This window comes from Xylona heveae (assembly GCF_001619985.1).
Source record: "Xylona heveae TC161 unplaced genomic scaffold L228scaffold_1, whole genome shotgun sequence".
Lineage (NCBI taxonomy): Eukaryota > Fungi > Ascomycota > Xylonomycetes > Xylonales > Xylonaceae > Xylona > Xylona heveae.
Window position 1 is genome coordinate 919,056 of NW_017264193.1, and position 16,160 is coordinate 935,215.

The window sequence follows — 16,160 nt, forward strand, 5'->3', positions numbered from 1 at the left end:
TCAAAAAAGATAAAATGGATGAGATATGTATAGTGAATTGTCTCTATTTTTCAGTACATATGGTATATCGTATATATATCTAATGCTCGCTAGTATATTATGCATTGTATCATAAATGCATATTGGACTTTAGCTCGTTACTGCTCGCGTCGCCACCAGGACTTGGCTGGAAAGCAAAAGAAAAAAAAAAGGGGTGGGGTGGTTTTGAAATGCAAAAATGATGATATACAAGGGGTGATATGTTGAGGAATATGTGCGCTCAATCAAGCTATCCCAAATTACTCTTGGTACCGGGCAGGGAGGAACTGGCGGCGATGCGCGACAGTGCGCTTGGCCATGGCTTGGGCCTTGAGGGAGCGGCGAGCGAGAGGGCTAATGGTAGCAGTCTCGTTGCCGAAGATGCTGCCTGGGCCAAAGTCAGGGACGCCGCCCAGAGTGCCAAAGATGTCACCAATATAGTTGGTAGCGTTGACACCTTGGGCAAAAGTGGTGTTCCAGTTGTCCAGAATGCCCTGGACGACCTTGACGCCGGCAAGGTAGATGTTGGTAACGGCAGGAGAGAAACCGCCCTGGTGGGCCCAGAGGAGGTTAAAGGTGGCAGACTCGCCGGGGTACGGGCGGTCAAAATCACTGGCAGTGCGCATGACGATGATTCGGCTAAAGTCGACAAGGCCCATCCATGCGCCACGCATGAGCGCCTCGAGGGAAGCATTGTCCTCCTGAGCGGTAGCACAGTAGACACCAGAACCGTTGGTCAAGAGACGGGTGAAGTTGCCAAAGGCCTCGCCGAGGATCTTGCCAGAGTAGTAGACGTCCGAGGTGGCAACGTCGCACTCAATGACGCTGGGGCCGGCAGCACCAGCAGCATAGGCGGCAGAAACAGCGTAGTTGGCACGGTAGGCCTTGGCGGAGGCGCTATCGGTCAAGTTGGCAGTCTTTGCGAATCCGACGGCAAGGCTACGGAGAGCCTCGTTGACCTCAAACACCTCCGTGCCGTAGATGCTCTCAGGATACTCGCCCGGAGCAGTAGCGCCCTGGGGAATATAGCTGTTGGATGCGTTAGTACATGTGAAAAGCAATTGCAACAAGGAGAGAAAATATGGTAACCTACCCAGTGGAGTAATTGGCAGGAATCTCGCGAGGGTCAAACTCGTACTGGAGGGCAACCTGAACGGCGTACTTGGCAAAAGTGACACTGCCAAGGGTTGCAACCTCGGGGTTGATACCGGCGATACCGCCAATGAAGAAGTAAGTGGAAGTGAGGTCAAACAGAGGAGTAGCGACCAGCGAAGCAACGGTAACAGCGGCATTGATTTCTGCAGGAGCGTTAATGAAATTATCGCGTAAATTCGATAGTTGCGGTGAAACGTTGAGGTCTCTTACCAGATTCTCCCGTAATCAGCTGGCAAATCTCGCCGTTCGCTGTACAGTGCACATCGGGAAAGAGCGGGGAGAAGCCCGGAACAGTAATGTTTTTCTCCAGAATGTCAAATTCAGGAATGCCATGCCAGACAGCAGCCTCAGGTTCAAACTATTGGTGATAAATCAGTCCATTGCGCTTGGGGTTCAACAAAGTAATCAATTGACTCTAACCATGCTGATAATCATAATTTTGGGCTTGATCTGCTCAAAGTGAGGAAACGGTATTTTGGGCACGCTGACAGCCGATACGGCTGTCGCGCAAGTGGCCGCAAGCCCGGCGAGAGTTGAGAAATGCATATTGAACAAGGGATACTGCGCTGGAAATGCAATTGATTTGAACTTTGTTCTTCTCTTACACTTGCCAATTGCACTGCGACAATCTCACGCTTCTCGAAAAGTTTGAGCTCTCCACGGAAACTTGCGAAAGGTAGCTTTGGGAAGCTATTTAATGCAGTCGGGCAAAGAAAAACAAGCCCAGCTCGAGCGCTCGGAGTGGTTGCTGGGTTCGGGCTCCTCCGACAGGACCGCAATCGAGCCAGATGTACCGAACTCTGATAGCGCAGGAGCGCCTGCCCTGTGGGACCTGAAAAGTTCCGTCATAGGTTTTGTGGCACCGTGATCAAGACAAGGGAAAACCAATAATATTCGATCCTTATCTTTGGGACCCCTGCATTTTGCGCCGAACTTTGCTTCATGGATGCAATCAGGGACGCATGTGCAGTTGCCGAATAAGGCAAGGTTAGGCTGTAGAAGCACCGAAAACATAGTGGAGGCTGGGGGGATTGCCCAGCCAAGACTGGCGATAACGCTTTGCCATGCCGGGTAAGGAAGCTTAACTATCCAGCTGAACCGGTCTCGGTCGGTCACTAGCCATGCTCTCGTTTGTCGCTGGACCGATTTGCGAGTTCAGGAACGAGGAACAACCTTGAGAATGAGGCTGTCACTTGCAGGGATAATCATTCGTTGCATTTACTTATGCCAATCACAGAACATTTTGGACTTGCAATGTTCAGGCAAGTGTGCGGTGACCTCAGCTGGCCATGTGTCGTGCATACAGCATGTCCATCAATTTGGCCAAAGAGCCGTGCATTCGTAAATGCATGTTCTGCTTCCTGTCCATTTTCTCAACAAGGATGCCCCAAAGGGTTTGCTCATGATCTAGAGGATCGGAAGGTGTTGAAAAATTGAGCCTTCGGAAAAGAGAGATGCACTTGGGTGGTGGGTACCTGCTCGCAGCAGCGGGCCCTTGCAGGAGGTCTAGCCGTACTGTAGTCCATCAATTTCGCCGCCAACGCGAGCGGGTCCTTACGGAGTACACTTTGCCTTCGATAACAGTAATTTTGTAGGCACATCATCTTGGAAACGATAGAGATAGCCCTTGTAGATAAACTCACGTGGACAAAGAATATGCAAACATGGCACCTCTGATTCGCATACCGAAGAGACTAAGATCGACTGACGCATTTCGCCCATTTTTCTTCACCCCTTCAATGTGCCTTCTTGCAGCTATGTCAGCCTTATTGGCGAACGTGGAGTACTCCACTTCCCCGTCTTTGGGGTTAAAAGGGTTCCTGCATATAATTATTAGTCGATAGCTAGCCGTAATCGACGTTGACTGAAATCCGAGAAGAGCAAGCAATAACAAAAGGAAGAGAAGGAGACAGAAAGAAAAAGGGAGAACAGCATGTAATGGTTAGCTCAAGGGACTTTGTCTGTCTCTCCTTGCCATATCCTTCGCAGTGCTTATCTTCCCCGCTAAAAGTTTACACGCGACCAGACTTGGCAGAGTGGCTTTGCTGCTAAGTCGTGACGGGTTCAAGCAAGAATGACCAAAGCAAGAAACCATACCGTGAGTCAGCAGGATATCAGTGATCTCTCATATCTCTTCATCTCCGTGATGTCAAGTGTTAACTTGGTGGAAACTGAGAAGTCGTCTCGTCGGACAAACAGAGAGCCGTTGGGAGGCTTAACCCGGATTAGTTAAGATCCCGCTGCCGGGACTGTAACTATAGAGACTCGGCTAACTTGGTCCCTCCCGGCCAAACTCGGCCAAATTATCATCACCATCAGCCGTCCTCAGCTGCTATCAACACAAGTACGAGACTCCAATCTAAGCTCGCCAACCACAACGTTAATACCTTTGCTTCGACTTTGTCTTTGAACCTTTCTTCTCCCTTTCACCGCCACGTGCCATTAGCCGAACGCACTGACGCACTCGATAATGCAGTCCTGCCTCCGCGTCTTCCGGGACGTCGCCGCTCTCCGCCAATGCCGGCGACAACTCCTGCTAAGCCAGCGCACCGTGGGGCTGGTCCCGACCATGGGTGCCCTTCATGCTGGACATCTATCACTGATTCGACAAGCCGCACGCGAGAATGATGAAGTCTTTGTGAGCATCTTTGTGAATCCCACACAATTTGGCCCGAACGAGGACCTGGGCAGCTACCCACGGACATGGGACGCGGACATGGCCAAGCTGGCCGAGCTTGACGCCGAGCTGGAAGCACTGGCATCTAAGAAACAGAGCGGCGCAAATAACGTCATCGCCAATACACTTGCGAAAGCCACAAATTCATCTTCAGCCACAGCAGCCGGCGAGAGCGACGCTGGCGTTGGCGGCCGTATAACCGCCATATTTGCTCCCACCGCCGCAGCTATGTACCCATCAGTGCGATCCCCCACGGAGCCATCGACAGGTAACTCCTTTATTACCATCGATCCACTTTCACGACTTCTCGAAGGAGCCTCTCGACCGGCTTTTTTCCGCGGCGTCACGACCGTGTGCATGAAGCTATTCAACATTGTCGAGGCGGAGCGCGTATATTTTGGCCAAAAGGACGTGCAACAGACTGTCATTATTCGCAGAATGGTGCAAGACTTTTTCGTCAACACTCAAGTTCGAATTGGCGCGACCGAGCGTGAGGCCGACGGACTCGCGATGAGTTCGAGAAACGTATATTTGGGAGATCGACGAAGAAAGGTGTCGACAGTTTTGTATAAGTCTTTGAGGTCTGCGGAAGATACATATCTCAACTATAACCTCGGCGAGAAGCGCTTGTCTCGTGCCGATGTCCTGGGACCGGCTCAAGATCTGCTGCGTGCCGTTACCAGCGAGCAAGAGCTCCTGCCTCCCTCGCAACGCTCGCGGATTGAATTGGATTATCTTTCACTTGCGGATCCAGATACGCTTGAAGAACTGGACGAGGTGGATCCCTCACGAGGCGGGATCCTCAGCGGTGCGGTCCGCATGCTCCCCATCGAGGAGGCCGTCGAAGGCGAAGACGGCGGACTGGGAGATGGTAAGGTCACGGTGCGGTTGATTGACAACATTATTCTTCAACCAAGGGTTTGATGCGGCACGCATTTTCTGCTATCGCCTTTTATGCATAATGTATATATTTGCCAAATATTTTCGGCATGACCGTTCAGTAATACCCTCATTTTCTTTTCTTTATTTTCTTTATTTTTTTATTTTAAATTTTTTTGGTTTGTTTTTTTAACGTTCGAAATGCTTCTGAACATATACAGATCTAGCATCGCATTTCGATACCCTACTCAAAAGTTACATGAGTCGTCATTTTTCTCAGGTAAAAGGATTTAGTTAGCCTTAGATACAAAAGATTATGTTCAATAGAATTGACTTAACGTGCACACATCGAGGGTAAATGTAATCAATATTCTGTCTTCTTCTTCTTCTTCTTCGTCGTCGTCGTCGTCGTCGTTGTCGCATTCCTTTATCGCCCTTCTAGCGCCTGGTATATAGTTTGCAGGTACACTGAAACTAGACCCGAGTCCGTTTCCCCAGAATTCGGCTACCAACCTGCCAACCTGCCCAGGACCACTGACCCACACAGTCCAACCGTCAACCATTCCTTTAACCGACCCCGTTAAGCTGCGCTGCCACGCTACTCCGCTACTCCGCTATGGAGCACGGTGTATTTCCCCGCCTCAAGGTCATACACGACATGCACCAACGCTCGTCGCTCGAAAACTCGAAAACAACGTGACTGGGTCTCTTTGCGGATCTCGACAGCCTTGTATCCAGATTCCAGATTCCAGATTCCAGATTCCAGATTCCAGCTACCAGAATCCAGATCCCAGCTTGAAAAACAGATTGAAGGCGTCTCAGGATAGAGCACAGCTGCTGCTAGACCAGGACCAGTAGACACACCTCCCACTTCCTTCGACCGCGAAAGGATGAGAGCTTCAACCGGGTCGAAGACGGGCGGAAGGATGGGAACATCAACCGGGTCAAAAACGGGCAGGACACGCCCAGTGCATGCTCCACGTAGCTCTAGCTCTGTCCCGTCAAGAACGACACCAGGAGATCCCGCAGGGGCATCGTCATCGTCGTCGGCATCAACGTCGGCATCGAACACAGCTTCAGATCGAGCTGCGGCTCCATCGACTAAACAAACAGCTTCTACCGAAAAGACAAATACATCATCCACACGACAACAACAACAACAACAACAACAACAACAACAACGGCGCATCAATCCGGTGGCGCTGAATGCGTATGCCGTGAACCAATTAAGCGCAAGAAAAGGAGGACGGACGGTACCGCCTCGTTCTGGGGCAGGGGCAGCAGCCGCAGCCGGAAGCAAGGCGTTTCCAGAAAAGTACAATTCAGTAGCGAGAAAGTGGGTTATTTGATACCATGCCTGACACGGGGGTGTTTGGGGCTTCTGGACAACGTGATTTTGCGGCTGACAAGATAGCACAGAGTCACATTTACACTTGTCGCTCTTCCAATAGCGATAGTCACGAGTTATTTCTTATATGAACGATGTAAGTTTAATTTTATTCTGCGAAGGTGATAGATTCGGAGTATGACGCGCGAGTTGCAACTGACGACTAGCAGTGGTCACGGGCGTAGAACGAAAGAGACTGGTGACGGCTGAGGAGAAGACGGAAAGAAAATAGGCTGTTGAAAGACCCATTTTCTATTGAATAAACAAACCCAAAAAAGAATAGAAGAAAAAAAAAATATATATATATATATATATATATATATATATAACTTATACTCGTGTGAACGAAATGCAACCCGTTTTCCAAGAGGAGAATAATATCAATTCTAGAAATGCTACAAGTTCCGACTGTGCAACAATTCGTAAAACTTGCTGTCTTCCTGGCTTGCGAGCTTCTGCGGCGATCCCTGTTCAAGCAGTTCGCCTTGGCCAAGCACAAGGACATGATCAAAGTCTTGGATAGTCGTCAAGCGATGGGCCACAGCAAGAACAGTGATGCCCTTGCAATTCTCTGCAATCACTTCCATCATCTTGCTCTCAGTTTCGCGGTCCACGCTCGATGTCGCTTCGTCGAGAATAAGCACGCGAGGTTGCTGTAAGAGCGCACGAGCCAGACAAAAGAGCTGCTGCTGGCCGCGAGAAAGAGATTCCACATCGACGTTGGCATCTAGTCCTCCGCGCGTGGAGAGCACATCCCAAAGACCCACCTTTTGAAGAGCCTCTACAATGGTCGCGTCGGCCTGTGTCGAGGAAGGATCTGCATTGTAGCGGACGGTGCCCGGTAAAAATAGAGGATCCTGCGGCATGACGGTCAACTTCTGGCGAATGATTTCGCGAGGAATGCGTGAGAGATCGAGGCCATCGATGCAGACTTGACCATCGATAATCTCGGTGAGACGTAGTAGGGTCAGCAGGAGAGAGCTCTTGCCACTACAGCAATTGTCAATTTCCTGCCTTTTTACTTGTTTCATCTGAGCCAGGGATTGAATTCATTACCTTCCTGTCCGCCCACATATGCCGACCTTTTGGCCCGGAGCAATAGCGATAGACAAGTTCCGTAACACCGGAGCGGCTCCGGCCCTGTGGTAGAGTGTTAGCTTGTTACACTAATTCTAGACGGGAAAAGGCTCCTACCTGTATGCCGCCGTGACATTGTTCAATTGAATGGAGCCTTGCATGGGCCAGCCTGGGGGGACAGTTTCCTTTTCAGCTTCCAAGTGCTCGCATGGAGTTTCTTTCTCAAATGTCTTCACTCTTGCAACGGCGCCTATTGAAGTCTCCAGCTCTGTCCACGACTGGATCAACAAAGCTAACGCTCCGCTGAAAGAAAGGACGTTGATGAGAGAAACACCAAGCGCCCCACCAGTTGATTTGCCGCCGACTTCTGTTGCCAGCGCCATGACAGTGACTGCAAAAACGGCCACAGTCATGTCCAGAACGAGGGTGAGCCATCGTTGGATACAATAAAGAAGATAATAAGGCTTTTGTGAACGATCCAGCAGCTCTTTGTTATGCCTTCTTGAGTCTTTTTCCCAACCAAAAGCACGAAGAGTGGTAAGTCCTTGCAAAGTCTCAAGAAAGTGGTTGTATAGCGGAGATCTGGCTTCTAGATCAAGAAGACGAAGCTGCCTGGAGGTACGAAGATAATACTTTTGCAAGACATATAATATGCCGAGAACAGGAGGAAGCAACATGGCCGCCCATTTCGATCCAGCAACGATGAGTGCCGCTGTAAACACGCATGTTGTGAGGGCTAGACTCGTCCTGATAAAAGCAGTCGGAAGCTGCATATCGATGAGCGCCATATCTTGACTGAAGTGATTGACGATAGTGCCCAGGTTAGTCGAAACGAAAAATGAGTAAGGAGCTCGAACGGTCGCAGTGAGGACAGTGGCATGAAGGTGCGCAGAGGCACGGGGCACAGCCATAACAATGAATGTGTATATACATCCAAGTATTGCCAGTAGCCCAATGGCGGAGAGCGCTCCATATACACCGAGATACATGCCCGTATGTTCTCCGGCATGGGAGGCCTCCGCTTCAGAGAACCACCTGAGCCAGAGGTCGGGAAATTTCATTCCAAAGGTGGCCGCTAGCGTAAGCACGAAGAAGCTTGTCATCAAAGGCCAACCAACAGCCTGGAAGAAATGGAAATAGAGACTGAAGTCTCCATTTCGCCTCGCAAAATTGAGTACATTCTCCTCGGAGTCTTCTTCGGAAAGTCGACTTTGCAACGCAAAAGCGCTTGTCTTAAAGGCACCCATTTCCGTCTCAGCAGCCATTTGCGGAAGAGAGCCAGCCTCCCAACCGTCCAGTTTGGCAAGGTCGCAGGCTGAATCCTGTTCAGCAATGGTGCCGTCCGAACAAAGGATTATGGCTTTGTCTGCAATACGGTGAAAGTGTACTAAAAAAAATGTCATTAGTCCGGACCGCTATGCCTTGACGTCGTATACGTTGGCTTACCTGAATGAGTTGCCAAGAGCACTGTGATACCATGCTTTTTACAGAGACCTTCCTGGCCGAAGACGTTTTGTGCAATAGAATGCTCAGTGGATGCATCCAGCCCGCTCAAGACGTCATCTAGAAGCAGGAAATTCTTTCTAGAATATAAAGATCTTGCTAGGCTGACTCGCTGCCTCTGACCACCGCTCAAGCTTGTGCCTTTGCTTCCTACTACCGTCTGATCGCCACGCCGTAACTTGGCGAGATCTTGATCTAACACACATGCACGAATAACTGTAGAATACCAACCCTCCTCAAACGGTGATGGACCTAGAATAATATCACGAATAGGAAGATCGGGCAGCCACGGATCCTGCGCGCAGTATCCGATTTCCACATGTGCAGACGTGTGTATAAAGCCTTTAGTGGTAAAACTCTCTCCCAGAAGCGCCAAGAGCAATGATGACTTCCCACTTCCAACGGGACCAGACAATATAGTCAAGGTACCTGGATTGATAGAGATGGAAACATCATGCAGAACAGGAGGTTCGCCAAGGACGAAGGAAAAGTCGGCGTTTTCGACCCTTATGAGACTTTCAGTATCTCCAAGCTTTGAAGCAGCCTTTTGGGCGCGTATTTGTTCCAACTCAATGGCTTGGCCGGGCGAATAAGTTCTGTCACAATCAGCCATGGAGTGTTTCTGTTCTGACGGAGCATGTTTAAGACGATCATCGCGGTGAACGTGTGAATGGAGATAGGTCTGAATGCGATCAAGGCAACCTAGACCAGCAGTAAACTGTGAATAGGCAAAGACAAAATTACCGATAGGACTGCTGATGAGGACAATAAGCGAAAGTGATGTAAATGCAATGGTGGGATCAAAGTGTGCCCCATTAGCCTGGACCATCAACATGTATACGATGAATGTTAAAGCAGGGGCAGCAATTGAGGAGAAATTTGCAATGCCATTCGTAGCGGTTCTGAGACGGCGGGCCTTTTTCGACAAGTTGACTTCCTCTACCCTGCGTGTCTGGAGGTCATTTGCCACCCTTTCCGTCAGTCCAGACATTTTGATTCCTTTAATGTGAGAGACAGCAGCTGCAGTGGCAGAAATACGCACTTGACCGGCTGCTGTCCAAATCTTTTGTGAACTAGTGGAAACTTTCCCAATGCTAAACACGGCGCCAGTACTCACTGTCGGGCGGAAACGTTAGGAGTTGAAGTGTCAATGCAGATAAACAATCATATAGCACGTACAGGCAGTAATGATAACGGGCACGAGACAAGCTAAACCAAGCTGTCTGGCTAGAAGGTAAATTGCGATGCCGACCTCGATAGGGCCCGCCCAAAGGGCATCAAACTCTTCAATGCCGGCTACAACGCGATCAATATCCGTACTCATTAGCGTGACCGCAGCAGCCTCGGAGGCAGTTTTGGCATCGAGAGAGAGGGTCGTGTCATAGATGATAGAAACCAATCCTCCGCGGACCATTGTCATACATCGGTATACTTTGTGTTGGTATTGCGCGGTACTGAGAGCAATCCCGATGTATATCAATGCTGTGGCTCCGATAAGCGCTCGACCCACGTTGGTTTTTTGATCAGAATTGGGCTCCGCCATCAAAGCTACAGCTCGATTGATCAATAGAGGTTGAGCAAATTTGAACGCAGATTGGCAGAGACGTGGAAAGACTATCAATATGAAAGGGCGTCGAAAGCAAACGGCGGTGGCGTAGAGCAAAGCATGCTTTCCCGATGATTTCCAAGAAGACCAGGTTTTAGTGAACCTATGAGAAAGCAGATCCTCACTGCATAGCGAAGGATCGATCGGAAAGAGGTCATTATCTTTGAGGAAATTGGATGAGCCTTTAAAGAATAGCGGGTTGAGCCACCAGAATACACTGCGATTGATTATGCCAGCAAGTGCTTCAGGCGAATAGCTTCTATAGGGGTGTTGTAAGTATTTCCGTTTTTCCACCGCCTCAAGTACCAGAATGAGTATCTTCAAAACAACCCCCGTTGTAAAAGCAGAAGCTACTGGGATATCGCCGGCTCGCAGCCACAACGTACGCGTTTGGCTGAGGTCAAATAGGATGGAAAAAGAAAGATAGACACTAATAATGAATGAGGGCCGGATTGAACGGTCATGCTCCAAGAAGGAGAGCAATGCCAGTACGATTGATCCTGCAATTGAGAGAGCTGTCGCGGCAAAAGAGCTCCGGACAGGGTGTGTGCCTGCTCCCACCCACAAAATGATCAAAATTAATTGCGAGCATCCAAAACATAAGGTCACCAACTGAACATGGCACAAGAACGGTTAGATAATGAAATACATTGCACAAGGAAAGAGTCGGATGAGACGGACTCGACGTACAATCTTCAAGGACTTGAGACCAATTCCTGAACTTGGCAAAGTCTTTCGTCTTTGACGTGAGAGTCCAACGAAGCGGTAGAGAGATGCACAGAAGAACGCCGCAAGTGGCAAAATAGACAAAACAGTTTGCTCGAAGAGCAATGTGAAGTCGAACCCTTCTCTGCAAGAGACAACTGTGGGACCAAAAACATTGTCGGCCTGCGGCGAACATTCGACGATCATTGTCATGTTGGCAGTGCGAATGACAGCCCGAGTGACTGGGGAGTCTGTCACTTCAGTAATAACCTCTCCCACCCATGGGGGTGGGAGAATGGAGGGCAAGAGGGATAAGTCATATTTAGGCCACTTATCGGAGTTGAGTTGGAGTTGAATTACCGTAGCACGGCTTCCCACGCAGGAGTATTAGACCTCCTGGGGTCTGTCGAAACATTTTAATTACATGGATAGCGTCAAAACCACGCCGCACCAGCCCCAGGCAGCAGTATGATTGTCCGCCGATTGGACAGAAGCCAGCATTTTGCTTAGTTATTATACCAAAAGTTCGAGTGACAGTGGCGTATCCGAGCTTTAGAGCGAAGAGGGTACTCTACATCGAGCCGTCCACGATGATTATTCTAGGGAAAGAAATTGAGTAAATGCCGTCGAAGCGCCTGGAAATCGCGTGATAACACACCGTGCTCGATTCAATAATTCCTCAATGTCGTCTCGTTATGAAGTCGTCCCGAAAGCTCCGCTAACTACGGTACATCTTTACCGAACTGAGCCGAATTCTTTAGCTACACATGACCTGACATCTTTGACATCAAATAATCCCAAACTTTAAACCCTCTTTCATTACATCTTCACTTTTCGCTGACAAATGATAGGCATGTTCTGTGAATTTTAGATGGATTTGAGCTGATTACAAAGAATATCTGTTGCGATTGCAGTTGAGCTGTCGTTGCAGCTACAATACATTGGCTGAGCATTAGCAATCATTAGTGCGCCTCGTCAGCTCTCCCCCGCAACTTATGTTGCATTCGACATTTACAGCGTATCGACCATGTCACTATCTCCGTCCTATCATATCATGATATGAAAAGTCAAGCTTGTCCGGAGTAGTAAGGAGGTAGGTAGGTAATCTTGATGACACCACATGTACCCTGTACTCTTCTAACCCTTTAGCTACCTTAGTTCAGAGTGCTCTGTGCATTTTCCATTCGTCGCTTCACATACAAGGGCGCTTTGACTCTTGCCGTGGAGTAGCCGTAGCTCAAGGAGACGGGACACGCAGAAGTATTAAAAGACCTGCTTGCTGAAATCTGCCGCGAACCTTGGAGTTCTCGCATCCGTTGTCTCAATCAGGACGAAGCCGGAACTGGGAAACTGCCTTAGGATTAAAATGCAGATATAAAAAAATACGGAGACTTGGTCCTAGATCGATGGCGCTTGAATAGTCGCAACTCAAAGCAATATATATTAATGGGTATACCCCCGTGACATCGAACGGGCGCCTACTATTTATTGCCTTTTTCGGAACCAGAAGAAAGTGTGTATTGCAAGGACGAGAGAAACAAAGCAAGCCAAACAAGCAGCAAGCGATCTGACACCTTGCTGAAATACTGCCTGACCGCCATTGGGGAAGTGAGGATGGTCGCTGAACATGGAGATTTATCTGAAGAGTGGGAGCATGTTGAAAGTCAAGATCCGCAATCTCGTCGCACCACCAGTGCAAAATCCCCTCCTTCAACCAATGACTTCCCGCCCTCATTGGAACCAACAAATGAGGAAATTGCAATCAATGGATCATCCAGAAATCCAGAAGGCCAATATAACTCTGAAACCACTCCACTCCTGCAATATGCGAATCCTCCGCAGCGTTATCCGCCAAGATTTCCAAAATCTGTTTACGTATTTTGCATGACTTTGCTGCTCATTCTTATTATCGATGTTAGTAATGATATTCAAAAGGCACCTCAGACAGAAATATTCGAGAAAATAATCTGTCGTCGCTTCTACCGCGACGGCAACCATGCGCTATCGGATTCAGCATCTTCACTTGAACGGTATGATTGCAAAATCGAACCTGTGCAGAGCGAAGTAGCTTTAATAAATGGCTGGTTGGATACTTTCGCCATGCTTCCAGGTGCGTTTGGACAAATTTAAACCTGTTTGGGCAATAGATACAGATTAAACTGTGAAGCTTGGCGAGGCTAATTTCAACTTGAGGATAGGCATCGTCCTTGGATTGCCATTGGGAGTTTTAGCTGATCGCCTTGGTCGTAGACCCGTTCTATTTCTCTCTCTCTTTGGAATTTGGCTTTCCGAGCTTTGCATCAAGGTTATCTGTACGTCACTTGAAATCGAATTACTTATCGTGTTGAGGCTAAGTTTCTTCCTAGGCTTGCTGCCTGATATCTTCACTCTTCGCCTCGTATGGTTTGCACAATTTATACAGCTATTTGGAGGCGGTTCCGGTGTGGCTACCTCGACTCTCTATGTTATGGTCACTGATGTAACAGATGAAGAAGATCGGTATGCATCTTCCTCTCGTGCCCTTGTAGCGTGGAGCTATTTTCGAACCAAAGTTGTGGTGATGTATGACGGCTGATCTTATACGCAGAGCGAATGCCTACTTTAAAGTGGCGGCTGCTGTTCTGCTTTCACAGATAGTTGCAACGCCCATTGCTGCTGCAATGATGTCGAAGAGCCCTTGGATTCCTTTTCTACTTTCTCCCGTTCTTTTCCTTGTCGGAATGCTTCTGGTGCTGGCTCTACCGGAGACTCTAAAGGTGGCTGTTGCAAGCACAAGGGCATCCTCAATGCTGTCTAGGGAAGAATTTGAACGAACGCGAGAAGGAGAAATGCTTCTAAAGAACCGCATTGTTGCAGTTTTTCGCAAATTTGCCAACTCCACACAGTTCATGTGGCAAGATATAAACCTTTTATTACTGCTGTTCGTTTTCTTTGTCGGCAATTTGGGCAGCCAGTCCATGCAGATCCTGCTGCAATATGCCTCGAAAAAGTTTGGCTGGAGTTTGGCAAGAGTACGTATCCATCCTTTCGCATCGTTTTGATCGCCCATGCAAGTAACCTTCTATTAATTATTTTTACCACAGGCAAGCATGCTTATATCTATTCGCGCTGGGGTTAGTTTCGCTCTCTTTGTCGCGGTGCTTCCCTCTTTGACCAAGCTTATGCTTCACCGCTTCAACTACACGCCAGCCGCCAAAGATCTCCGTGTCATTCAGGGGAGCCTTGCGCTGCTCTTCATTAGTTCACTCCTATTAGGCATGGCGCCCAATCCTCCTGCTTTGATCTTTGCCCTAGTTATTTTTGGTCTCGGGACAGCCTTGACGTTGGCGGTGCGCAGTCTGATCGCTTCTTTCGTACTCCCAATCCACGTGGCCACATTGTTCAGTGCCGCAAGTGTAGTCCAAAGCGCTGGCTTTTTTGTAGCGGGACCGCTCTTGGCAAACACTTTCAAATGGGGCTTGACGTTGAATGATAGACAGCACCCCAGATTCGGCGACCCGTGGGTTAGCAATGGGGTAGTAGCAAGGGAAGGCGACAAGAAAGGAAAGAGCACTTTTTGGCTCGGACTTCCTTTCCTCTTGACCTCGGCGCTGTACCTGATGTCATTAATGACCGTATCTCTTGTCCGTTTACCACAACCGGTGTCCTTTGCCTCCACCGGGGAAACTGTCGCCCATCAGGGGGAGGAAGGAAGCATGGACAACGGGGAAGCTTAGATGAAGATACCCGAAACTAGGGCAAGTACGACGGACTTCTACTATGGCTCTTCGTTTTGTGTAATGACCATTTCGGTACTATTCATGCGTGATTTCTCTTTCCCATTCTAGCCAGAGCAATGAACGCGTGGATTTACTGGCTTGATTGCTTCCTGCTTCACTTTGTTGATTACGCATATTGCTTCCCTTCCCCATTTACCCCTTCACTCACACCTTCGATCACTGACGGCCCTGACATAAATAACCCCTCTCCACTTTATTTTATCTGTTTTTGTCTTTCCTCGTACAATACGAACGAGGCCACTATGAGGGCTGTTACCATTATACATATTAAAATGACGATATCCCAATTCGATAAGCAACCACAACGGAAGTATTTGAACCAGAGATAGTGATTACACACACGAAACAAGCTAAAGCAAGCTCTGGCAAGGAGGTGAATTGCAGCGTAAGTATAAAGCCCGGCTGAGAAAGGTCCTGTGGGCGAATTGCTACTGAAAGCTTTGGTCAGGCAACGCTAGGTCAATCAAAACTCAAGATTCAAATTATCTTCAAGCATCTGAAGGGTAGAGAAGCAAATGTAATCACAAGTGAGGCTCAGCATATACGACTCGTCTATTCCTCACAATATCGACAACATTGGCTTTCCTGTATCGCACCGACTATCGTTAACCTTTTTAAGGCGAATTTGTTCGTCAACTCCAAGACCCCGAAAGGCCTCCTCAATGGAATATTGTGCATTGGCGGAAGACAATATGTGAGAATGATAGGACAACCTGTCAAGTGGAGGCCCAGGACCACGTTGCCATTGGTTGTCAACAGGGTAGGCTTTCGTCTCCGTTTCTCCTTTTTCGGTGTTGATAGTGCTAATTTTGGTCTGTGTAGTAGCTCTCCTTGCCTCGTGCCTTCGAGGTGGTCAAGTGTCGCCACCGCGCGACCCTTATATGTGGAGAAAACTCCGCTGCCGAAGAAGAAAAGCGCATTGCTTATGCAGCCTTCGAAGAAAGTGATGAGTGGAGGATGTATCTACATCATGCCGGATACTTGGTTTTCCCTCCCCAGCATATGGCTCCGGCCTATAAAGTTACGACTTTGATGACACTGCGCCAGAAGACGTCATCAGACACCCGAGACAACTTTGCAATCCACTGTCATAATTGCTTCTTAAAGACAAATATCCTTGGATAGGTGTTGGACATGAATGAGTCCCTTTTGCCCGGATGAGGTGGAATTGCCCCATTCATCTCAGGGAAGGCCTTGGTTGTGCACGGCATGTCATCAAAGGGGAATATTGAAACCAACTCCAGAAGTCCAAGTATCACTCCAATGACCGGACGACTCAATACCGTTTTCTTTGTACCTTGGCTGGAACATTCGAGGCAGAGTCGAATCTGACGGTCATTCTTTCAAGCCATCAAAATAGCAGAGCAGTAAGTG

The 16,160-nt window shown here is 48.6% G+C and overlaps 6 protein-coding genes across 6 annotated transcripts; 4 read left to right on the plus strand and 2 right to left on the minus strand.

The window, feature by feature from the left end:
• Positions 1-15: 15 nt before the first annotated feature.
• On the minus strand, positions 16-1,832 carry L228DRAFT_242593 (NUP-domain-containing protein). Its single transcript, XM_018331475.1, has 4 exons — positions 1,594-1,832; positions 1,384-1,531; positions 1,112-1,316; positions 16-1,047 (listed from the first exon to the last, which is right to left on the minus strand). Exons 1-4 carry the CDS (start codon positions 1,717-1,719, stop codon positions 279-281), a joined length of 1,248 nt encoding a protein of 415 aa, XP_018191724.1. The 5' UTR covers positions 1,720-1,832; the 3' UTR covers positions 16-278.
• A 948-nt stretch (positions 1,833-2,780) lies between these two features.
• On the plus strand, positions 2,781-3,190 carry L228DRAFT_242594 (hypothetical protein). The gene has a single exon (XM_018331476.1). It carries the CDS (start codon positions 2,838-2,840, stop codon positions 3,015-3,017), a length of 180 nt encoding a protein of 59 aa, XP_018191725.1. The 5' UTR covers positions 2,781-2,837; the 3' UTR covers positions 3,018-3,190.
• Positions 3,191-3,297: 107 nt separating this feature from the next.
• Positions 3,298-4,974, plus strand: L228DRAFT_242595 (pantoate--beta-alanine ligase). Its single transcript, XM_018331477.1, has one exon. It carries the CDS (start codon positions 3,644-3,646, stop codon positions 4,772-4,774), a length of 1,131 nt encoding a protein of 376 aa, XP_018191726.1. The 5' UTR covers positions 3,298-3,643; the 3' UTR covers positions 4,775-4,974.
• Positions 4,975-5,285: 311 nt separating this feature from the next.
• On the plus strand, positions 5,286-6,451 carry L228DRAFT_242596 (hypothetical protein). Its single transcript, XM_018331478.1, has 3 exons — positions 5,286-6,065; positions 6,149-6,213; positions 6,287-6,451. The coding sequence occupies exons 1-3, from the start codon at positions 5,656-5,658 to the stop codon at positions 6,346-6,348; spliced, it is 537 nt and encodes a 178-aa protein (XP_018191727.1). The 5' UTR covers positions 5,286-5,655; the 3' UTR covers positions 6,349-6,451.
• Positions 6,388-11,452, minus strand: L228DRAFT_242597 (P-loop containing nucleoside triphosphate hydrolase protein). Its single transcript, XM_018331479.1, has 6 exons — positions 10,993-11,452; positions 9,876-10,914; positions 8,640-9,812; positions 7,311-8,580; positions 7,173-7,256; positions 6,388-7,106 (listed from the first exon to the last, which is right to left on the minus strand). The coding sequence occupies exons 1-6, from the start codon at positions 11,218-11,220 to the stop codon at positions 6,512-6,514; spliced, it is 4,389 nt and encodes a 1,462-aa protein (XP_018191728.1). The 5' UTR covers positions 11,221-11,452; the 3' UTR covers positions 6,388-6,511.
• Positions 11,453-12,471: 1,019 nt separating this feature from the next.
• L228DRAFT_6850 (MFS general substrate transporter) lies at positions 12,472-15,171 on the plus strand. Its single transcript, XM_018336820.1, has 5 exons — positions 12,472-13,117; positions 13,206-13,319; positions 13,374-13,506; positions 13,595-14,018; positions 14,091-15,171. The coding sequence occupies exons 1-5, from the start codon at positions 12,622-12,624 to the stop codon at positions 14,721-14,723; spliced, it is 1,800 nt and encodes a 599-aa protein (XP_018191729.1). The 5' UTR covers positions 12,472-12,621; the 3' UTR covers positions 14,724-15,171.
• The last annotated feature ends 989 nt before the right edge of the window (positions 15,172-16,160 follow it).